This window comes from Chroicocephalus ridibundus, chromosome 2, assembly GCF_963924245.1.
Source record: "Chroicocephalus ridibundus chromosome 2, bChrRid1.1, whole genome shotgun sequence".
NCBI classification, from domain to species: Eukaryota; Metazoa; Chordata; class Aves; order Charadriiformes; family Laridae; genus Chroicocephalus; species Chroicocephalus ridibundus.
The window spans coordinates 114,101,174-114,126,564 of NC_086285.1; the positions used below are offsets into that span (position 1 = coordinate 114,101,174).

At 38.8% G+C, this 25,391-nt stretch overlaps 1 protein-coding gene across 11 annotated transcripts in view; it reads right to left on the minus strand.

Annotated features, from left to right (window-relative positions):
• PTPRM (protein tyrosine phosphatase receptor type M) overlaps nt 1–25,391 on the minus strand; it is a 481,345-nt gene that overhangs the window by 221,264 nt on the left and 234,690 nt on the right. For all 11 annotated transcript variants that reach the window (XM_063326582.1, XM_063326581.1, XM_063326579.1 and 8 more), the window contains exon 8: nt 1,109–1,417. In XM_063326582.1, the coding sequence (XP_063182652.1) occupies nt 1,109–1,417 (309 nt within the window). The remainder of the gene's footprint in view (nt 1–1,108; nt 1,418–25,391) is intronic.

Here is a 25,391-nt window from a genome sequence, read left to right on the forward strand (position 1 = left end):
GCATACTCTGTTGTGTTACATCCATATTTATGTACCTTACTGAAAGTGCATGGTATACTAAAAAGTTATAATTTTTGTCCAATGTATTCTCTCAACCACTGATATTGATTTTTAATATAGATCTTGGAATAACATAAAGTTCCAGAGGGCCAGGAATAAGAAAATGCTACATAAAATTTTAGAGAAAATACATAAACAGCCTAGATAACAATAAGGTCTTTAGCTTTGCCATCCTATAATTGAAATGAATCAAAATTAGAGCATGACAGCAAAATTAATTCTAATAAACCAATTTTTTGTTAGCTATGCTTTGTCAAATCTGTTGCATTAGTGACTACACATTCCTAAATTGTTTAATTTATTCCCTCATATATTTTCATTAGAAATTAGTACTACACAAAACCAATACAGCACATATTCAATTATTTAATAGGTTTAAATGACAGACTTCAAGAATTATAAGCAGAGCTCATCATGGCTGAAGTTTTTTCTAGAAATCTTTACAACATGTTTGCAGTAAATCTATCATTGATCTGGAAGAAAGCATGAAGCCATTCCTGTGCAGATTGCAGATGATAAAAATGGGAGGAGGACGGATCTGTTATATAAGGCAATGCCAGCCATTTGGTAAGGTTTCTTTTAACGGCATGCATTTTAGAATGGGTAAAAGCAAGGTCAAAAAAACCTAAGGCACACTTGTAGAGGGCACCAAGGGGCTACATGTCAGCACAGAGTGTTCTGGAAAGGTGAACAAATATTTAATGCTGAGCATATCACCCAATAGAAAAGCTTACATGATGATACTATGGACAGTCACGTGAAATTTCTGCAAACTGATACTGGAACTTTTAAGAGGCAGAACACAGTTCAAGCACAAGTTATGAGTTTAACGAAGAAATGATTAAATGATGTGTGATGTTATGGGTTACCTAAAAGATCATTATAACACTTTTAATGGACCCTTTACTGCCTTAAAATTGGTGAAGTTGGTGGAAAATCTGATACAGATTTTAGTGAAAGTAGAACATGCACTTATACAGAAAAGTGTACTGACTGTCAGGTAGTATGCATATACAATGTATGCGTACACGTAAATACAAAAACTCACCATCTTCATCAGTTTGTACTACAAGTTCTTGGCTTTCTTTTCGTCCTTCGGGATTCATTAGTACTAATTTGATGCTGACATTTGTGTATGGTGATAGATTAGTAATTGTGTGCTGGGGATGTGAACTTTCTGTATCCCAGCTTATTTCTTCTCTCACTTGCTCTTGCCCTCCAGCCTGGTAACGGTAGTGGACTGTGAGGTTGTATCGATGGCAACGTGTGACATTATATCCAAATGGTTCCCAGCAAATAGTGATTTGTCTAGATTTGATCTCCACAACCTCTAGTTTTCGTGGCCCACGCATTGGATCTGCAAAATTACCAACATAATTCGGGTATGATTATTTATCCGTATTATAATAGTAAGTCACATGAGTAATAAGAAGTTACACAGTTCTATAAATACGACACATAAGCAGAAACAGAAATTCATTGCTTTCTCTGAAAAATCAGGAAAAAACAGTGTGAGAGAGAGGTGTCTGATGAAAAATGAAGAGTAAATGAAATACCAGAAAGTTTTTATGCTTAAGCTCAAAGTGCATGATACAGTTTAAGTAACGCTTACATCTTACCTATCTGTTGCTTGCAAAAAATAAATATTTTTTTAAAAATTAATTTGTGTTAAGACTTACAGAGCAAAAAACTTTACAAAACAAGTATCTAAAGAGAAAAGGTAATTTTAGGGAAAACTTGCAAATACATGGTGATTTTCTCCCAGGACTGTTTATACAGAGAAAAAGTGTCAGGTGGTTCTTCAGCTATTTCTTATTCATTTAAGTTAGACTGAATGCAATTACTCAATCTCTATTTGGCCAGGACATAAAGTTAATATTCCAATTTCTTTAAAATAGTCCATAGGGTTCTTTTCCTATAAACATTAGTTGTTAATACCTTCTGTCTGTCTTTTTTTTTTCTTTTTTACCACATCTAAAATAAACAGTGCAAATACCTAATTTTGTAGTTGTAGTTTAGCTAAAAAATCGAAAGAAACACAGAGGACGTACATCAGCCGATATCCTACTGCATCTGTGCTTTCCTAGAGAACTCCCAGTGGATAACCAGCCATAAATCACATCTAATAAAATCATACCCAAGAACTTATGTCTCTCTATATACAAGAACCAAAGACTGTGTTGACGAAGTTACACTTTCTTCAGTCCTACCGGTCCCAGCAATTCAGATAGAGAAGTGAACCCAAATTTCCACCGTATTACAGCAAAACCACTGAGTTGACACCCCCCACCTTCCCCATTTTCAAAACACTGCCATTAATAGAGCTATTATGCATATTTAGCAATAATCTGTTTTTTTTTCATATTGGAGCCCTCAACAAGATTAAAGACAATGTCTGGTTTTATCCACTGCTTCACTAGTTAAATGCTTAGAAGACTTTTAATGAGCTAGAAGCCTCTTATAAGTAAACAAATTAATATGCATCTTCCCTCTTTTATGTTTATTAATCAACATGTCTTCACTAGGAATGTTCTGAACAATTTACACAGGATTTCATCTTTTTACTTTTTAATAAAATCCCTGCATGCTTGAAATAATTGTTCAAAGATGTTATTCATCTTAACTCCTTGAAGAAAAGGTGTTAAGAAATTGCTTGTTCTCTCTAACATCTACAAAGCAGGGTATTTTTTTCCGCTTTCTAATCCTCCAGCTTCTTTTAATTTTTTTAATTAATTGCCACTACCCAACAGTGCTGAGCACCAATACAGAGTATTTGCCAATTGCTGACAAAATGGCACAGCAAAACAAATTCATGAACAGATCTAATCCTGGTCTCCTTTCTAGTGACTAGATTGACTGATAAAAGTGTCCTCACCAAGGATAAATCGCTACAGACCATTTACCTGCTTCCATGCTCAGATACTCCAGCTAAGAATACTGTGTTTGGGATACTTTCTATTGCCACAACAAAGATTAATGAGAAACAGACCTCAAAGACTGGCAAGTCCTACGAGTTTCATGTCTTCCTTAAGCATTTACTTCTGCGTAATTCAAACATAAGTTTAATGAAAAAGGAGTTTTCTTTTTTTCTGGTTTCATACCAGCTTCTAAGCATTTCTTCAGTTAGGTGAAACTATGAATACTGAAGGACATTTGATGGGTATTGTGTAACTGTAATCTATCTGAATGGGCTAAATAGGACTAGAAAATCAACAAAATCGAGGTGACCCTGACATACAACGTTAAGCAGTTGAACTAAGTTCCTAGCTGCAAGAATATAGAACGGTCTGCTTAGTACCACAGTAGGCACACCAGAAAATCCACAGGGGAGCTGAGAAATCACTTTATTAGAGACATAAAACTAATTTGTAGCATTTTAAGACTGAAATCGAGTGGCTGTACAAAAAAACTGGATCAAAACCTATCCAAGATTTCTGCCCAGGAGGAAGATTTTCTTATGTCACCGTTACCTTAATAAAAAGTACAAGTTAGCCCTCTAGTTAAATCTTGAAGTCATTGCTATGAGAATGACAGATACATTTTCACTTCTAACAAAACAGTCAAGGGAAAAAAGAGATTAGATTGTAAAAGATGGAGATAATACAGCTTTTGTTGATATTCACAGGATAAAGCTCATCACACAAGGCAAATACCCAGGTTGCTTTGGTTCCCGACTTGATTCTGTGATCTATAGTATCAGATACCTAAGCAGCTCATATCTTTTTTTTCCTTACAGTTCATTCAGAGATTATGCAACTGATAGGGCCCTAATGACCCCTTGGTGGGGTAAGTGTAGTGTGTCAATCTGACAATGACAGCACTTAGTGAAAAGAAAGGGAGAGGTAGGATATAAAAAACCCTGTGATACAGCAGAGAAAGACATATAAGGAAAAATAAAGCAAGATCTTATATGATGCACCAGGTGGGATAACCGCTGGTTTATGGGGGACGTCCACTGAGAAAGTGAGGTTGAATATTCCAAAGAGGTTTCTCCATGAAAGAGCCTCTGAAGATAATGGGCTGTACTCCAAAGAATTTACCCAGTTTGTGTCCTCAACCGCACTTTAAAATTCTCTAAATAGACATATTTCGTGGAATAGATGATTCTTTATTATTTCGTTCATCAAATAAACCTAATTCATGAAGTACCACTACTTTATTTGCTTTATTTTTCTTTCCAATAACACACTTTCATTCTTCAGACATGACTTGATTACAGACCTGAGGATATCAGTTCTCATCTGCTCTATATAGTTGAGTTCTCAGTCATAACAGATCTATAGGCTCCAACTACATGACAATTTTTGGTTAAATTCAGTTAATTCGTACAGTAAGCAGGAAAGAGATAAAGGGAAACAGGTCTACTTTTAACCAGAAAAAAAAGGTCAAGGTAACAATGGAATTTTGGGGTTAAAAAAACACGTGGCTCAAAACAGCCATGAAAAATAGCAGTTATTGCAACAAAATATAGAAAAAGAAACTTCCATTTGATCAAGTCAGTACTGGGCTTCTCTGGAGGTATCGTTCTATACCCCAAAGAAAATATTTAATGGTTCTGAGAGCACAGATACACCGGAATCTGTGTACTTCCGATACACGGGAAAGTATATGCTCTTCATGAAGAACACAGGATACTCGGGGAAGAAAACTATTAAGCAACACAAAAAGAATGACAGGTAATGACTATGGTTTAAAAGGGAAAGCTGAATTAATTACCACAGCATGATGACTTCATTTAGTTGATTTTACTTTCTACAGGATCTTTTTAACGCTTTCCCACGGTAAGCTCCCAACTTTAATTGAAAAAGCAAGCATTCTATAGAGATGCTGCTGTTGCGCTCATGAGACTTGCACTAACTCTTCATGCAGTACTCGAAGGTTGTCATCCTAGCAATGGTCTGCTGTTGTTACCTTGGGTAAGCTCTGGTAAGCTACCATCAGGTAACGGATAGCTACATAGAAAAGTGTCATTTTATAGTGCTAATCACAATTGAAATCACATTTTTTAAAGTAGAAGATGAATAAGGAGATTAATATGCCATAACAATTATATTCTATGCAACATATACACCTCGTACCACAACAACCATTTGCTGAACTTTTGTTTTTTCCTTACTTTATAAAGGCCCACCTGCAGACCTCTCCACTCCTTCTGCAGTTCTCTAGATGAACTTTGCCACTGTTGCTCCTCAGTTTTCCAGCTATTTTCTTATGCCTCACTGGTACAAATCACGAGGCGAATGGAGAAAATGAGGCCTACCAATTCATAAGAGAAGAAATTTTTCTCCCAAAGGAGCGCACTGCCTGTCATGCCTGAAGCTTAGCCAGGTAGTTCTTACTAATTCCCCTGCTGGTGCCTGCAGCATTTCTCATACTGCTCTCCTTCTGCCAGCTTCAGCAGGGTATCAAGCAGTGAAGTCTGACAGTTGCAGCTCTGACCTGAGGGACCAGCAAGCCTGGTTCTCGCCCCTGGCATTTTAGCATCCCATTTAAGCGGTGATCTTGGCTCCTTCTCTGCTCCACTCTGTTTTCCTGAGAATATGGAGCAGAGACTGACAGACAGGATCAATTTCCATTGCAGCTGCAATTCACAGCTCATTTCTCTGGAACTTCACACTTTACCTCTTACCGCAAGTACAATGCTTTTTCAGAAACTCAATTTCAGAATCACAGAGACATTTAGGTGTATTTTTAGCATCCTGCCATTGATCATCAAAACTTGGGTTCAGAAGGAAAACTCAGACTGGGAGTGTTGTCTTTTCACCATAGACTGCACAGACCTACTGAAATAAGGGATGAAGAAAGGAACAGCACGGTCATTTTCTGCCACACCATGACACTCCAGTAGCTGCAGGCATCTGGTATGTGTTAGGTACCATTTGAAAGTAGTCTGAACAATAGCAAAGAATTTACTTCTTGTCTAGGCAAACTATTAGTGTGGTTTAGCTCTGTAATCACAATTCTTCTGATTTACGTTCCAGATTGGACTCTATTGTCCTTCCCTGGGAAGTAAAGGATAAACACAGCAAGAACATGTAGAAATTTAAGATGAAACCAGAATCATCTGAGATTTAAGATATTATCCACTCAGCTCTTTTAAACACAAAATTTAACCGATAATTAAACGTACAAGCTTTGCCACAGATTGCCCAAGCAGTCTTGTTCAAATTACTTAACATCTTTTCCCATCGATTACCTCTGAGTAAAGTAGGAGTCATAGTACTCTAGCATCAGTATCAGAGGGTGTTGCATATCACCTAATAAACACCTGCACGGCATCACACTTGCATACTACAGTGATGGAGACCATAAGCACATACAAACTTTAGATTTGATTCCACACACTAAATCAGGGCCACATCTGATTCAGCAGACAATTTAAGACGTGTTCTGTTTCAAACAAGGCTGCTTGTGTTTTAAGTCAAACACATGCCTTAAGAGTTCATCAGCACTGGCAAAAGTGATCACGCTGTCAGTGAACTTTACTGAGTCAGAAGAATGCTCCAGGGAAGAACGAAACAGAACAGCTAAGGAGGAGACATGGGAAGTAGTTTGCTTTTCCCTGCAGTAACATTAAACACTTAAACATTTTAAACAGCAGAGAATACAACTCTTACTTTATATATATTTACACACGCCATATTTCATCCATGTTTCTCCTTACTTGGTAAAACCCCACCTGTAGAGTTTATAAAGCCAGACTTCTCCACTCACTCTACAGTTCTCCAGATAAACAGATACTCTGCTGCTCCTTGGCAGATTATTATCCAGCTATTATCGAGACAACATAATCCAGATATTATGTTATGCCTCAGGGCTACAGATCATGAGGTAATGAAATATCATTTCACCTATGGGGGTGGATTTATCATTTCATCTATAGGGGAACAGACTATGTGCCCTGTGAGCCAGCTGCTACCAAAGTGACAATGTTTAGTTTGTTTTTAGAAAACAAATCTCAAGATTTGTACATCTATAGTCAACACCAAACAAGAAGTGGGTAAAATACTTTACTTATTTGGCTTGCCCTTATTTGATTTGATTTGATATCCAATCTACACATGACTGCAAACAATTTGCGGTTGTTTGCAGACTTGGTCAGACAGTTTTGTGAAAGATCACATTCAAACATGATGGAGTGATTTTTATACTGTAATTATTCTTTGTCTGACTTCTTCAACAACAGACTGAAGTTCAAAAAGAGCTTTTCTTTGCTCAAAATACCACATGATTTATCAAATCTGGTAACAGATCTGGGTTTTTCAAATTCCAATTTACCAAAAACTGCAGAGTGTAGTGAGGAAAGAAACGACGGGCAAGTTTTTGGGTGGTATAATTTCACAGCTTTTTGACACATTTTTATTTCAGTCCATAGAAACACATTGGTTTTACACAACTGCATCTCAAGTCCAAAGGAGCAGTCAAATTTGTTAATATGAAGAACTGCTTTGTAGTTAGGACTTGAGAAAGAAAAGGGGCGCTTTACCCTCATGATTTTCCATACTGTCCAGTATTTGTGCTATAAAAGAAAGGAATCAAAGAGAAGGCAAACAAAGAAACAAAGGGACAAATGATTAAATGATTAATAAAGTCAGCACAATGAAATTGCTAATATGATGTTGCTGATGTCACAATCATTTAAAAGTGAAACCTGAGACTAAGGTAGTGCTGTGCACAAAGCTGTCAAAGATCCAGAAACAACCCTTGGAGTAAAAAGGCCCACAATAGAGGTTGGTCATCTGACATATCTAAGAACACAGCGTGTTGCAGCAGCAAGCAAAAATGTTAAAAGCAGCAAAGAACAACTGTAAATTTGTAAATTTCTAAAACTTGAAACACTGGTTTCATCTGGGATATCTCTACTTCCTTTCATGGAGCAGCCATGGAAATTGAAAGCAACGGTTACTAAGATTATTTAGGTAAAACAAAATGACCGCAGAAGATACTCAGCATCTCCTGGAGAGATTTCAAGTGATGGTATTTAAAATTCTTACCAGTCTTGCACAGTTACTTGCTAATAGCATTTCCAAAAGAACACGTCCCTCCTTCTGCAAAAATAGATGCCTCCTACAGAAAAGCAGCACTTCTATTAGTCTTATAAACATATTCACTGACACTTTAAAAAATGTTGGGATGCAAGCCCTGCAGAGCTTCAGCACTAATGAGAGAAAGAACTATGAGACAGCAAAACCGAAATGATAGTCAACCCAAAGAGGAAGGAATAATCAGTTTTATATACATATATATACACACACATATACATATATATATATATATATGTATGTGCTGAAAACTACACTATGCCTGTTTTTCTTTGAGCAAATTCTGGAAAAAATGGCTTCTTTTTAATTATATTATTTGTTTGTTTTTTTTTAAATTTTAATTACATTGATTTGTCTTCCACAGTCAAAATGCCAGTGGAGGAAGATGAACACAAGGGTGTATGCACCCTGAAGTTATCAGGATGCTAACTTTGAGCAGTAGCCTGTGGGGATCCCTTCTGCACCCTTCCAAGTTATTGCAGACTTAAGAGCACTGGGAGGCAGGAATAAGCTCCCTGCATATGTTTCCCCCAGCACCTTTACTAACGCGATCAGCATCCACAGTGCCACAAGGAGAGAAGGTGTCAACAGGACAAGACTTAAGTACAAAACCCCCACATCTCCGGGCAACCTCACCACAGATAGTCTTCTGTCTCTGGAATAAACCACGTCCCAGCATCTGCGAACTGCAACATTCTCACTTCGGGCATGCGCTCATACTCAGTCTCTTTTTCCTGCTAGAGATGTCAGCAGTCTGCTGGGCAAAAGAGAAAAGCTAGCATCTCCCAAAATATCCTGTTGTCAGTAAGACTATAGCTAACACCATTCTTCTTCAGCTTGGAACTAGATGCAAGATTGTGCTTCCACTGATTTTGTTTTACCATATACTTCAGAAGTATTGTGTAGTTAAACCTGATGTGTCTGTATGACAATAGCATTTCTCTTAGTTTATATACAAAGAAACAGAAGCTTAAAATAAATGAATTCTCTGCTGAAGGATACAAAGTATCAGCAAAGGCATGGAATCCTAATTCTCAGTCTCTTTCTAACCAAGCAGGACATAGCACGCAACAGGTTTTTCTGTACTTTGTGGCCAGAAGTGGTTAGTTCCAAAATGTGGGAGCTCAGAAAACAGTAAAATACATACTCACAGCAGTAAAATGAGCAGGCCAAGTTCTTAAAATGAGCGAGTTTGAATCCTTACTCGTTTCTCAAATTCAAATGTGAGATATAGTAGAGGTCTACTTTTTCCAGGAGCTGATAAGTACTAATATCAGCTTATCACTAGGAGAATTCTTTTTGTGATATTTCTAGCTGAAATACAAGCTAAAAATATAGTAATTTTTTGGGAAAGAGCCACGAAATTGAGCCAACTATAGAGGATTCATTGAAAGCACATTCTAATAGGCATCCAAGGCATCAGCTCATCACTTACCAAAAATAAATGTAGCTGTTGCTCGAAACCAGATGAGGCGTTGGATTTAAGCTCTTAGTAATGTATTGTTACAAGTACTGGATACGGAAACACGAATGAGTGATATAATCCTGCATGAGACAGTTTCCTTAACTTTTTCACATCCTATTCTCCAATTCATGGCTACACATATCCCATGAGGCCTATGTCTTCAGGCTGACGTTCACAGCTGCAAGATATATTGGTCTAATCATCAATAACACCCTTTTAATCATCAGTAACACCCTGTAAAGCTAGTAGTATTTTTAACGTGTTAGTTTCCATACAATATTTTCTTTCATGAGAGAGCTGGTAAGAACTTTTCGCTTTATAGTAAAATTTATATCTGAACCAATGCAAACTGAATCTAATATTTACGTTGTTGTCATTTTATAGGTATACTCTGGATGGTGAGTCATTTAAATTTTAATATATTTAAATAAGGAATGAAAAAAAAAACACCATTCGATATATTTTTGTCAAATTACCTACATTACATGATTACTCCTCCACAATCAAAATCAGATTTTAAGTATGAATGATACAAACAAGATTACATTCTGAATCTGCAACAGAGATTTTAGCTGCTTGTTTAAAATGACATACCTAGCTATTCAGTAATCACTTTATAATAACCCCTTTCATTTCTAAATCTACTTAGCCATCAGCCAGTAGTGAGGAAAATGCTGGCAGTGGCTTTTACAACTACACATTAGTTTTACATTTCATGACAAGCTAATTCTAGAGACTTCGAAAGACAGACAAGCATGTGTTCTTAAGGTTTTCTTTCTTTTGCATGAAGGAAGCACACATCTAACTGAGAAATGAAAAATAAAAGAGTGCAGACATATACTTTTCACTTCGCACATACGGCAGTGACAATTTATCCCAACTTCACCCCAGGAACCTCTGTGAATATGTAAATCAATAAGAAATAAAAGGTTGTAACAAATACCTCTCAGGAGAATTACTATGGTGAGATGGCAAATAAAGTGGCTGTTTCTTGCAGATGCTACCTTTGGTAGATCTACCTTTGGTAGATACTTGGATCAGAACAATCTTTGCGGAAAAGACTTATGTCACAAATATTGTCCCTCTCAGCTGAATCTATCACAGGTGTTTAACCCTTTTTCTGAGTTGATCATGTGGCTGGTTTACAGTGTCATTATTGTCCCTTCCTACCACATGTCCATCGTACGCTAACAAAGCAGATGTCATTATCTCCTGATCTGATTCACAGACGCATTTAACCAGATGTGTACCTCCACACCTGTGGCACCCTTCAGAAGTTGGAACAGATAGCAGGCTTCTGGACCAATTTATACAGCCTGAAGACCAGATGCTGCTCATATTTGAGACGCCTCAGGCAACACAAAGGAAGTTGAAGGTCTGAGGAATTGCTCTTGTGACCCCCTGGAACACCTCCTTCACACAGTTACCACTCAACAGTACTGTCTTCACTGAACACGAAACCATCTGGTAATACAGGGTCAATACAGAAACTTTCAGATATACTAAGAGATGGTGCAGGTGGCTGGCTCATAGTTAAGTATATTCATGAGAACAACAGATATAATTTGACCACGCACCATGAACAGGGGCAACGGCATAAATGTAACATACACTCTTACACTCAGTGGTCAAAAAACAGGAACCCAGGCAAACAGTATAAACATTTAGAAGGTATGGTGTTAGGGAAAAATCTTTTTTCTAGTCCATTTTCCTGGAAATGTCTGGAATACATCTATGACTTTGCAGCATGGCAAACCATTCTCTTTATACACTAATACAGTACATGCACTTTTGTACAGCAAGTGCCCCAATCACCTTCTAATTGTGACTAATATTAATGGCAAAGTATGCACCGTTTGCTCTGTTGTGTGACACATGGGTATGTTTGAACTCATTAGTTTTCATGGTACAGCTTCTTGAATTGCCCCTGAAGTCAACTGGAGAAAAGATAAACCATTGTGTAAATTAGCAAAGGTTTCAGCTGCTCAATACCTGCCATGAAAGTAGAAGCCTAGAGACTGTTTATTATGTTGTGCAAAAGAATAAATGGGCAATGCTGTTTCATAGATCAGTCAGAATAAGATGTAGCAGCTTGTTCTGGTTAACACTGTGGCCTATTGCTACTGACAAATCACATTAATTCAGAGCTGTTAGGTACAGTGGTGTTAGCTAAATTGGGGATTGAGAACAGCCCTTTATTGAACCTAGATGACAGGACAACATGGTCATATAAATCTACGTAAAAGAGAAAATGCCACCAATCAATGTTACTCGTCTAAAAAGAATATTTACCATTCTTTCTAATCTGACATGTGCAATCAACCTTAACCAAATGATGTGGAGTGAGATTGGTTCTGACAAATAACTCTCAAATGCATAAACGTGATAAACGAACGAGATTCTCTGTAACAACTGGTAAAAGAAACTTTGAACTTACATGTCAAAAGGGAACAGAACATTCTGCCTTCCTACTACACATGCTAACTAATATTAACACGTAAGTACAATATTAAATGAAAGCTAAGTGCTGTAAAGTTGAGAATATCATCTGTTTAATTTGTGACAATACCCTTTTCCCAAAAGAACCTCCTATGTAATTCACTGTCAGTCTGAATACAGCCTTTCACTCTCCCCAGGTTAGACCCATCTTCAGGACTTTTCCAGGAGCTTCACACAAGCCTGAGAAGTGACTAGCTACTGAGTAAATGAGGATGCTTTTTCACCCACCAACTTAAACTACCATCTTCGTCTTTGTATACTGTCAGTAACTAATAAATTGGGCCTCAATATCAGTTGCAACATTGAACTCTGATTCCTTTCTCAAGCTGGCTCAAACAAGAAGAGTACTTTACTCAGACTTTCTTGAAAGAAGCAAAATTCAAACTTCTACGCTACCTGTGTAAGTTTTGGATGTTTTAATTTAGAATGATATAAGAACTGACATAAATGATATAGGTAAGCTAATTTTTTTTTTCTGCGTACCTTGTATGAAAGGAATTTCTTGCTAATTATCTTTCCAGTTCAATAGCTACACTTAATGTCTTTATACATTAAAGTACTTGAAAAGTACCTACATTAAGAGTATATACTGTTGACTTTGTCGGTTGAATATATTCAGACTCTTTTTTTTACTTCTGTATCACAATATCTAGAAAATTTCTTGAAGAAGCCCCCAAATTGCTCCCTCTCTGGTAGGTTTCTTCAAATTTTCCTGTGACAGCTGAAGAAGTTATTTGCCACCAGTGTTCTCTGCTATACCACTCCCTGTAAAAAGCACACATAAGAAAATCTGCTTGCTGATGAAGCGAATTTATACTGTTATAGTCAACTGCGAAACACAGAAGAAACAAGCTCACCCTTGCTTCTGACACATTTTAACAAAGAAAGAAACTTCCACTGGAGGAGGATGGAGAAGAGCTGGGCAAAAGGGGTGGAGTGGATGGTAAACTGCTTCAAAGTAAATTCTTTTTTTTTCTCTTAAGATTTAACAGAATCCTAAGATTCCCACAAAAATGCATACACCTGGGACTTCGATGTCTGCCCCAGATACAGAAATAATATGACTGACACTACTATGATACTACTGACAAAAAGAGTAGACGAAGGAATACAAACACAGAATAAAGAACAACATATGAAAATAAACATGCTTTTGTGTAACATGTATCACAGTTTAGTTAAGCCCGTGTTATTTCCTTTAAGTCACGCTTTATTTCCACACGTGGTCTTTGAGACTATGTTGTTTATTTCCTTTCTCTAGTCATAAAGATTAATCATTTATCAGGACTACATTTCCCTACGTTGCCTGCAGCATCCCCTGCTTTAATAGCTACAGGTCACTTTGCATTTGGTTACGTCCTTCTGCTTCCTTCCCCTCTTCTAAATTTGGTCCTGTCAAATGGGTTAAAGAATGTGTGCATTTATGCCAGAACCATAACTGACATGGAAGAACACAAAGCAGCCATGAAATATTCAAGAAAGCGGAGGTTATGGGAGGTTGCTAGAGTACCTGTGCTCCTGAGCGAAGGAGAGGGACCAGGACTAGCTTCCAGTTTCACTGGTCAAAGACAGGCAGCCGCTTTACTGTCGAGACATAAACCAGCTCCGCAGGTCACTCCGGAGCCCTGGATCACAGTTTTACCACACAGCACAAGGAAAACATAGAAGAGGTGGCTAGTAAAAGTCCACCAGAAATAAGCTGCTGTGACAAATTATGGAGCTGCATATGACAGCAATTACATAAATCTGAAAACTGTCTAATTCTATCACCAGTGACCCAGGACTCAAAGTCCATTAAGCATTGTTTTTTCCAATTGAACTGAACTAATGGAAAATAATTGCTACTCTGAAAAAGGTCATACACAAAGTAATAAAAAAGCAAGTGCTATACAGTCACTATTTATATGTTACTCTAATTTGAATTTATAAATTGCTGACATCTGCTATAAATCACGCAGTTTCCTTCCAAGCACAGAAGTTTCTCATTGCAGGCTTTCCCCTGTCTCTATTACAACTATGAAAGTAAAACATTCAGGATAATAATTTACATGGAGTTTGTGGAGTGTTCAAGTATTCATCTTTAAGGGTACTTTTCACTAACAAAACTAGGAAGAGAGTAAAAAGGAAGCAGTCCCCCCTCAAAAAAAAACACCATAAAAAGCACAAGAGCCTACAAGAGCTCAAAATCATCAGCTCCCAGAGCTTACAGTTATAGAATAGCCAAAGAGGTGTCCTTATTTAAAAATTAAAATTTTAAAATAGTTTAATTATAGAAAATAGGTTTAGATTTAGAAAATCAGAAAGATATAAACCACAGATTTTAAGTATCAAAATTTGCATTTGCTTGATAGGAAATGTAAACTCTTATTTGTAACTCAGAATTGAACCAAACAAGAAGGTGACAGTAGAAGAGCTGCTGTTTTTGCACTTCCAGAATGGTTTAGGGGTCACCTGTTATAATCATGAATTATGACGATGCTTATTTTTTTCATCAGTAATCTACATGCGCGTAAAAACAGCTTGCTGGATTTAGTATACGTACACATACAAAACCTAGAAATATTCATATAATGTATAACCAACTTAAGCTAGAAGTTTCTTCACAACTGAGCACCTGCTTTGTGCTTATGTAAGCCTGCCAGTAGCACAACTGCATTTTAAACTACATTATATTTGTAGGAATAATTTCAGTGACTTGTAAATGGGACCGTGATATTTGGAAGTCCATTTCCAATAGTTAATCTGAAAAACCAGGACGTAGCCATTAAGATGTTATAAACATTAATTGCTCTTGTACTAGACGGTGCAAACACGCCTGTCAGGTCTTCCTGACTGGATCTCAAAGGTCAACCATAGAGACAAATTGGGAAAAAAACTGACAGAAAGACAGTATGACAGAGACTTGAAGTCAACAAAAGCTCATTTGCTCACTTGCCCCATCCAAGCCATCAGCTGCAGCCCGTGTGGATCAGTATTATTCCCACAGGTGACAGAGCTTAGTGGCAAGATCCCCGTACTGGGGAATTTGAAACCTCAGCTCAATTTCTGGCTTAGGCACTTGTCACTGGAAGATCGTAAAAATCCCACTCAACACCTTAGATTTGAATAACTAAATCCTCTGTTTGTAAAGCACTTTGATATTTATGGCTTGGAGGTGTTACATCGAAAGATACTATTATTTTTTCAGTATGCTCGGAAAGTTGAAAGGAAAGCAACATGAAAGTCAGGGTGTCTCTAGCTATTCCGCTGCTGAGGGCACTCACCAATTCATACAACCACGATGAAGCTGAATATGTGGTAGTCTGCTTCACTAACGCGTGACTTCAGAAATGCCAACAAACTGATTTCAGGGGAGGCAAGAGCTTAATTCAAGACGAACAGGTGAGTGAGGATGGTGCACGGGGTGCAGCTGCCCCGGCTCTCTGCGAGGAGAGGCCGGGGTGGCCCCGTGCCAGACACGGCCGTCTCCAACCGACTCACCACAGGGCAGGGCTGTGAGGAGGGGGAGTTTTGTAGTTTTGTCTTTGTTTCTCACTACCCAAATCTATTTCAACTGGTAATAAATTAAATTAATTTTCCCCAAGTTGAGTCGGTTTCACCTGTGACGGTAATTGGTAAGTGATCTCCCTCTCTTTGATATCAAAACCTCTGTGATTGTAACTCTGTAAATCGTTCGGGGAAACGATTCTTGACAAAACAATGGGATAGAAGGAACAACCTAAAAACCGAAAAGAAGGACCTAAAAACAGGCAGTAGAAACCTCAGTGGGCTGATTGCCCAAGAAACTTGGCTATACCGCATGAAATGTGTCCTTAAGGTGAACTTGACTAATCATAATATGAAACCCACTCCTCTAGAAGTTAGGATACCTGCCTCTGCTGGAAGCCCCTCACACGCTGAGCCTGCACAGTAAAATTAAGAGACACTGTACCTTTAATTGAAGATGAGGACATTTTACACCAATGAGCTTCAAGATAAGGAATTATAAGCACCAGTAAAAAGTTGATAAACAATGAATATGTTAATTATGATAATTTACAATGTATAAATGGATGACTGTTTCAATGCTGTGTGTGCTCGCCTTTCTGAGATACCCCCAGCACCCTTTTTTTTTTTTGCACAAAACTGCTAATAAATAGCTAATACCTCAACTCTGTGTGTCATTGGCTTGCACACCAGGTAAATGATCCCAAGAGTTTTGGGACGACATCTTTACCATGACCCATGAGATTTTCCATCTTACTTTGTCCCGCTGTCCCACTGAGGAAGGGCAGTGAGAGAGCGGCTGGGTGGGCGTCTGGCAGCCAGAGCCAGCCGAGGTCAACCCACCACAGATGGGTTTGGTGTTTTGAATATTTAGGGCAGACCCAGGTACAAGTGAGTGTTCCCAAAATGAAGAATATAGTATCAAGACTCCAGTGAATAGCAAGAAATTTTGCACTATACAAATTTTTTTATTTCATTTTTGATGAATTTACATTGTATTAAGTACTGGAGCAGAAAGCAATCGTTTTAAAATAGTATCAGCACTATCAGTGTGTAACCATGGTAATTAAAACAATATTATTTTTAAAAATTACAAAAGACTACTCAAGACATATAAAAAAGGAAGTATCCAAGAAAGAACGTCTTTCTTCTGATAACTACATTTCTGTAAGTCTGCAAAATTATTAAAGACACAGACATTTTTCATTCCTGCTAAATAGTTAGATATGCTACAGAATAATGTTTTTAATTAAGAATCAAATTAAACAGGGAGTTTGCATGGGCAGAACTTTCAAGAAGCTTTGAAGCACATTACTGTCAGACCTCTGAGACAATATTTTATCCAGGATTTTCATACTCCTTATTTATATGGAGATTTCACTACCTTAATGCATATTTACAAGTATTCTAATACAGGAGCAGTTCCCAACTAGAGAAAAAACAACAACCAAATCCATAAAAAACCAGGCTTTTTAAGAGTTAAAGCAGAAAGTGCTCACATAACAGCTCAGAAGCGTTTAAGTCAACTTCAGCCTTTTCACTGAACACTGCATCTAATACTACCATTAAGAATATAAGCGAATAGGGGCTGGAGGGACTGGTCCCTCATAAGGCAGTCCTTGCTTACGACAGAAAACAAAACTCAGTAGGCAGCAGCATGGTACCGCTTACGGGGTAATTTATATAATAATGTTTAATGTGGCACGAAAGCATTCTTGATTTAACTTCACTGATCTGAGGCTTCTTCTAACATCGGCTTGTGATAGTAACAAAAAAGATACCATTCTTGGATGTGTTACAGTTATGGCCACACAACTATCCGTGGAGAAGATCTGTTTTAAATTATGAGCTAAAATGAGAGAAGAAAAATCCTTCTACAAGCTCAAGAGCAGTTGTTTTCTCTCTGAATTCACGAGTGAGTTCAGCCACTGTGTAGCCATACTCATGGCTGTCAGCAAACCTTGTGTAGCCCAGTACATTGAGGAAAGCTTTGCAAGTTCAGAAGACACACATCCTTTGCCCTCTCCAGCATGCTGCAGCACATCAATTCCCCACAGAATGCTATGGTGCATAGGATCCCTGTAGTGGCTTTCCACCCGCAGCAATGGGACCTTAAAAGGTCCCAGCCACACCCGAAGCCCGTTAGTGAAAGCATGCTAGGAGAGACAAGTTTTGTCTTAACAGAACAGGAATGTGGATGAAATAGTACTGCAGGTGAAAGAGGTAAGACAGACAAGTCTCACATGCTCTGAACTTTCCATTCAGATATGAAATTTTCACCAAAAGTAAAATATGACACTGTTACTAACACTAGGAGGTTGGGGTGTATGGGGTTAACCTCCTATCATATTCAGGGCACTTCTCATCGTTCCCGCTTAGGGTTGTGTTTGAACGTGCAAATCCCCCAGGAGAGATGGTCACCATCTTGCACCCCTGGGCATGTGCCCAATATCATGATTGAAGGCATCCCAAGAATTTCCACCCTGCTGTCTTGTTGCCTGAGTGACAGGTGTAGTAAAAACTGCTAGCTCACACAAACAGGAAAACACACTTTCTGTTTTCTTCACTTCTCTCCGTTGCCCTTGGCAAAATGCAGCAAGAAGTGGAGAGCGGAACAAGACTCCAGCTATTCTCAGATGCCTCCGGGAAGCGTGGGGGACCCACCACAGAGAGACATGTAATGGGACAATGTGGGAGCTCAAGGATGCTGGAAACCTTTGGTTATTCCTATGGCCATGCAGAGATGCCTAGTGAAAGCTTCGAGTTAACCAGACTGTCTGATAAGAAGCTGAAGTGCCAAATGTCTCATCAGAAAGCCTCTTCTCAATACTAGTTGATAGTTTAATTCAGCGGATTCAGGCCATATGAAAAAAAAAGCTGAAAAAGACAAAGGCTGTTTATTTACCTTAGGCTTTGGTTCAGAACATCATCTGTCACTAGAGGGACGCACTATATGTCAATGCTATAGGTGAAACAGGTAGTGTTTATGTGTGCTGTGCAATGCCACGTTACATATTTTTAAGAGGGCTTTAAAAAGACAAAGCAAAAAGTTTAAAAAGCTGAACCTATTACTATGGAGTTTCTGCCTCCTAGCAGAGGGAAGTCTAAAGCATGGTTATGGCATCTATTTTTACAAGTTTATGCCAAGTCACCTATCCAAATTTTCTCTAGATAAATTTGCAGTAACAAGTTTAAAAACACATAGAAGAAGTTATTACAAATGGCAGAACAAACCCTAGGAGGCTTCTGGCAGCTTCGTAGGCATTAGTTATGATCCATATATAAAAGTACTCCCCAGGAATTCACAAAGAATAAGTCAATAATTCCACCTATGGTTTCCAATGACATGAACAAATGACTCAAGATTCAATCCTGTTGTTTATGATGTTGCTAGAATCTCTTGATAAAAGTAAAGCCTAATGTTTATAACTATAGACATATTATTCTTAGAATATGTTCATCAGACCATAGGATTACCTACATGACTGTATATTGTTGAAACGATTTTACTTTTAGTACGATTGAAAAGCTATTTAAAAATACGATAAATAAACCCATTTGCTTCAGCAGAATTTGCAACTCATTTCAAATTTTAAAAACAGAAATAGTTATCCTGATCTGAATGTAGAGCTACCTCTTAAGGCAAGTGGGAAACATACAGACAACACAACTAATATAGCAATAGTGTGGAGACAAAAGAAATAGGTGCATGACGGCTATCCTATATATGCATGAGAATACTTCATTCTTGCCTAAGGCACTGTCTGGAATGTCCTGGGAAAAAAATCATAATAGCTGGTTTGAGCTTTCTTCATTTCCTTTAATGAAGAATGAAGCAGCGCATCTGAAACATTTTGAAGGCAATCTACCAAAACCACTGACTAATGCAGAGCTCCCTCTATAACACCCATTAATAAAGATTACTGTACATCCAAAAATGCCATTACAAAAACATAATCAACAGTCAGAAAATGCCAGACAGTATCACAGACATCACTGAAAATCTTGAGTTATTTTATTTATTTACAAAAATTAAAGAATTTTATTGTTTCTCAAAAAAGCTACAGAAGTGCACAAAGAACGCCAGTATCAATCTGAGTACTCTTGTGGTTATCTTGTGTATGCCTTTAGTATAGAGAGCTCTGGCTGGACCTCAGGAAAAAAAGGAAAGTTTATGATCTTTGGAAAAGGGGGTTGGCTACTTATGAAAAATACCAAGATGTAGTGAAGCTATGCAGGGCAAAAATCAGAAGGGCCAAAGCTCAAGCAGAACTCATCTTGGCCACCACAGTTAAAGATAACAAAAAGAGGTTCTTTCAGTATATCAATAGAAAAAGGAAGACTAGGGAAAATGTAGGCCCACTAACGAATGAGATGGGCGTCCTAGTGGTGGAAGACATAGAGAAGGCAGAGCTACTGAATGCCTTCTTTGCTTCAGTCTTCCCTGATAAATCTGTCCCTCATGAATCCCAGGCCCTAGAGGCAAAGGGGAAAGTCTGGAGAGAGGAAGAGTTTTCCCCAGTAGAGGAAAATCAGGTTAGAGAACACTTGGCCGAACTAGACATCCGTAAGTCCACAGGCCCTGACGGGATGCACCCGCGAGTGCTGAGAGAGCTGGCAGATGTTATCGCTAGACCACTCTCCATCGTCTTTGCAAGGTCATGGAGAACAGGAGAGGTGCCTGAGGACTGGAGGAAAGCCAATATCACTCCAGTCTTCAAAAAGGGCAAGAAGGAGGACCCAGGGAACTACAGACCGGTTAGTCTCACCTCCATCCCTGGGAAGGTAATGGAACGATTCGTTCTGAATGTCATATCCAAGCACGTTCAGGAGCAGGAAGTTATTGGAAGTGGTCAACATGGATTTACCAAGGGTAAATCATGCTTGAACAATCTCATAGCCTTCTATGATGTTATAACTGGTTGGCTGGATGAGGGCAGAGCAGCAGATGTCACCTACCTTGACTTCAGCAAGGCTTTTGACACTGTCTCTCATAACATCCTCCTTAGAAAACTGAGGAAGTGTGGACTAGACGAGGGGACAGTGAGGTGCATCGAGAGCTGGCTGTGTGACAGGACTCAGAGGGTTGTGATTAATGGAGCAGGGTCGAGTTGGAGGCCTGTAACCAGTGGTGTCCCCCAGGGGTCAATACTTGGACCAGTATTCTTTAACGTATTCATCAACGACTTGGATGAGGGGACGGAGTGTATCCTCAGCAAGTTTGCTGATGATACCAAACTGGGTGGGGTGGCTGACACCCCAGAGGGCCGTGCTGCCATCCAGCATGACCTGGACAGGCTGGAGAGCTGGGCAGAGAAGAGCCTAATGAGGTTCAACAAGGACAAGTGTAGTGTCCTGCACCTGGGAAGGAAGAATGTCAGGCACCAGTATAGGTTAGGGGTGGACCTGCTGGAAAGCAGTTCTGAAGAAAAGGATCTGAGGGTCTTGGTAGAGAGTAAATTATCCATGAGCCAACAATGTGCCCTTGCCGCCAAGAAGGCCAATGGCATCCTGGGCTGCATAGGGAAGCGTGTGGCCAGCAGGTCAAGGGAAGGTCATTCTCCCCCTCTACTCTGCACTGGTGAGACCACACCTGGAATACTGCGTCCAGTTTTGGGCTCCCCAGTTCAAGAGGGACAGGGAACTACTGGAGAGAGTCCAGCGTAGGGCAACAAAGATGACTGAGGGATTGGAGCATCTCCCTTATGAGGAAAGACTGAGAGAGCTGGGACTCTTCAGCCTGAAGAAAAGAAGGCTGAGGGGAGACCTTATTAATGTTGACAAGTATCTAAAGGGTGGGTTGAAGGAGGATGGAGCCAGACTTTTTTCAGGGGTTCCCAGTAACAGGACGAGGGGTAACGGGCACAATCTGGAACATAGGAAGTTCTGATCAAATATGAGAAAAAACTTCTTTATGGTGAGGGTGACAGAGCACTGGAACAGGCTGCCCAGGGAGGTTGTGGAGTCCCCTTCTCTGGAGATTTTCAAGACTCGCCTGGACGCAGTCCTGAGTGATGTGCCCTAGGCAATCCTGCTTTAGCAGGGGAGTTGGACTAGATGATCTCTAGAGGTCCCTTCCAACTGTGAAATTCCGTGATTCCATGACATAGAGGTAGCTGTTCGTCTTACCAGGAGAGAAATTCATCAGTGACCTGCAGATCTCCCACTCCTGTGTAAATATATCTTTATATGCATTTAAGTCTGTCAGTCCATATGGAAACATTAATGATTGCTGTTTCAATTTAAAATATACCTAAATATCCAAAATTCAAGTAAGGCAATATCAGTACTTTAATTTTTATCTTGAACTCTATTGTTAAGTAATATAAAAAAGCCATATTTAAAAATTTAATATCATTGGCTACTTTCTTGAAAATAGACAAAATAGATCATAAATAGCTTGCTCTTTAGTTGAAATCGAACTAGATCATTACAGAAGTTATGGAAAGAAAGTTAAAGGAGAATCACACATGCATGAAGATGCAAACTGAAAAAGAGCAAAGAGGGAGTACTATCAGGACTTAGGTTAGCACAGCAAAACTCTCTTTTTATTAAAAGCACAATTTCACAAAATGCAGGATTTGAGTTCTTGACTCCCATCAAGTTTATGGCTGCAATCTCATATGAGATGTTTATTGATAAGCACGTGTGGTGAAATAAATTGGGCAATCCATGTGACAGCTGATCTACAGAAGTGTCGTAAGCCATTGCAGAGTGCAGATCACAGCCAGCTTGGAGGTCCAGGCACGACTGCTCAGAACAGCTGCAATGGCAGGAACAGATCTTCCCAAATGCTGGGGAGGAAAGGGCAGCTTAAGGTACACTGGGCGCTTACAGGTGAGCATCTTTGCTACTGAGCAGAATTTAAACAGTAGCAAAGATAAAGCTGAATTTTAAGGAATGGAAGCTGCCAGCCAGATTCCAGAGGAGAAAATAAGAAACATTTTCTTTACAGAAGGACCATTAAAAAGGAGAAGAAAAAGGAAAGACAAAATATCTTTAATCACCAAGTTTACTTAGCAACTATTCCAACTGGAGAAGTATATGGACAGCACAATCCATACACTTTTTATGCTGTGAATACTCATTGCTCTTCACTTTTGAGTTTGTTTCTGCAAATAAAGTATTTTTCCGTAATATTGGGGAAATAGAAAACTTAACTTTTATAATATAATATCTGCGGTTGAAGAAGAGCAGAAGTCTTTCATATAAATCAAACATTTATGGCTTGAGGCATATGGCAAAATAAAGCTGGTAATTCTTAAGGCTTCCTTTCCTTTTGGAACTGTCTCTACTTTCTAAAATGTGTTTGTTTCACTTGCATCCAAAATAAAAACAACTTCATCAGATTGCAAATGGATCACCTTGTGACCACAGGCCAACATCTCCATCTTGTATTATTGTAAAACATTGCCTATAGTAAAACGCACTCTGTCATTTTGGTTCAAGCAACCTGATACCTAATGTACACATCGTTGGGCAGAATTCGGCCATGTGAGTGCAAAAGAAATAAATCTATCCTCTCGACAAAAGACAAATTACGATGTTACAAAGCTAAACCAAGCATATTGCCTAGGGTATCTGCAAAGTGCTTGCAAACTGTTCACCTACTAGTTGTAAAGTAAAAAGACAAAGGACTAGAGGCCCTTGTATCTACAGTAGTACAGCAGACCTGAGGCCCTTGAATCTTCAAAAAAGCAGTACATTTGAAATATTTTTCAGTTCATTTCTCTTTTTTGTTAAGCGCATATTTTCACTTAATGGTTTTCTCTTACTCTACATGATGGTTCTTTAATCTTTCATACCAATTTCTAGCATGATAAAACAGTCAGCATCCACTTTCATTAAATATTTGATGATTACTTGGCTCTCACAAGGTGAACTGTGATACATAAGAGCTAGTCTGCATCATATGAGAAATGCTTTCATTCAAAATAATGATTTAATATGTGGCAACTAAAGACGTGAGCATACAGGTTTTTATTGATTCATTTCAATGTCTTCAGGAATCATAAAACTTGTCTATGCTATTATGCATCATTGGTTTATTTTATTAACAAAACTTATGAAGGTGTGCCCTATCAAATCAAAGCATTTACTAGACTGTCTATCTCTAGGAATAGTGAGAAGCTTCCATGAATCTACCTTCACATTATTTAAGAAATAATGCTGACAGATGATTTAGTCTGTAAACTCAATCTGGAGACATCTCTGCCTGGGAAAACATTCTCTCCAGTCCTCACAAGCTTTGCTCCCTTTGCTTCTTTGTCAATGTAGCCCTGCAAGTTTGTGATTCCTAGCAAAAGGATTTGTAGTTGGTTTTGCGCTAATGATATTCCTGTCTTGTATATGCTCCCACGTAAAGTTTTGGTAAGTTTTTCAGGAAACTACCGTAACCTCAGGGTTTGGAATGGGTGCAGTGCACACCTCAAAAGTTTCCTATGAGAACAAGCTGAGAGAGTTGCGGTTGTTCAGCCAGAAGAAGAGAAGGCTCTGGGGAGACCTTATTGCAGCCTTCCAGTACTTAAAGGGAGCTTATAAGAAAGATGTAGAGAGATTTTTTTAGTAGGCCCTGCAGCAATAAGAGAGAGGTAATGGTTTTAAACTAAAAGAAGGAAGATTTAGACTAGATATAACAAGGAAATTTTTTATGATGAGGGTGGTGGAACACTGAACAGGTTGCCCAGAGAGGTGGTAGATGCAACATCCATGGAAACATTCAAGGTCAGGCTGGATGGGGCTCTGAGCAACCTAATCTAGTTGAACATGTCCCTGCTTACTGCAGGGGGGTTGGAACTAGATGACCTTTAAAGGTCCCTTCCAACACAAACTGTTCTATGGTATGACGACTAGATTGTTGTGAGTGTCAAGCAATGAGGCTGTCCTACCAGACTGGTGACAAATTTAGTCTTGCAATCTGTCATGACATTTTCCTAGAGCAATTCAATGTCTGTGAACAAGCCAGTTTTGCTTGGTCATTTTCCTGCAAGGCAGAAGGCTGGCAACTTCCTTTACCAAAGAGAAGCACATTTGTTAAGATCTAAATACCCATTCTGAGATGAAATATCAGATCTGTATTTATCCACTGGGCAAAAGATTTAATCGATGTGAATCATACGGCTTCCACATGTGATAAAAGATATTTAAGTTTATGGATCACTCTACTGGAAAATGAAATAACAATGAACAAAGGAATGTTGAAGCCTGAGATTTCATGAGGAATGTCAAGGTTCTCCAGTGAGTCCAAGACCCTAACTGGAGTATCGAAAGGCCATTATCACCGCTTCAATAATTGAATCCAATATGTATTCCCTATGTGCAATCTTTGCTTTGCAGGCACACAGATATATCAGGAAAATGCAATTTCTGGAATACACTGATTTCTCCTTCTAGAAGGCATGGAAATAGAAGTATATTCCCTCTTTTGAGTTAACTGTAAACTTGCCCTCAGCAGTTCACTGACTGGCCAATGATACCTAGACATATAAGGTCAGAATTGCTTAAAAGCCTCACAGCTTTGTTTTCAGACACCTAAGGTACTATTATGGAATAAGGTGAACTGGGTGCCTAATTGGAGGTCTGTACCAAAGACACAGCATCTTTAGCCAAAGCTCCTCATTTATTAGCAGTTTTGATGAGGAAAGCAGGCAATAGTTTCAGGTTCATTTAGAAGACAGGCATACCGTAACTCCTGGTCCCATGCCAGGTCTTTTTCTCAGGTGACATGCGGAGTCTCAGGGAGAGAGGAGCTCTGCACATATTCCATGTCTTGTTTTGCTTTTGTAGTAAGAATTGTGCTACAATATCCAGGCTTTGTGGTTTAGTCACTATAAAGTGAC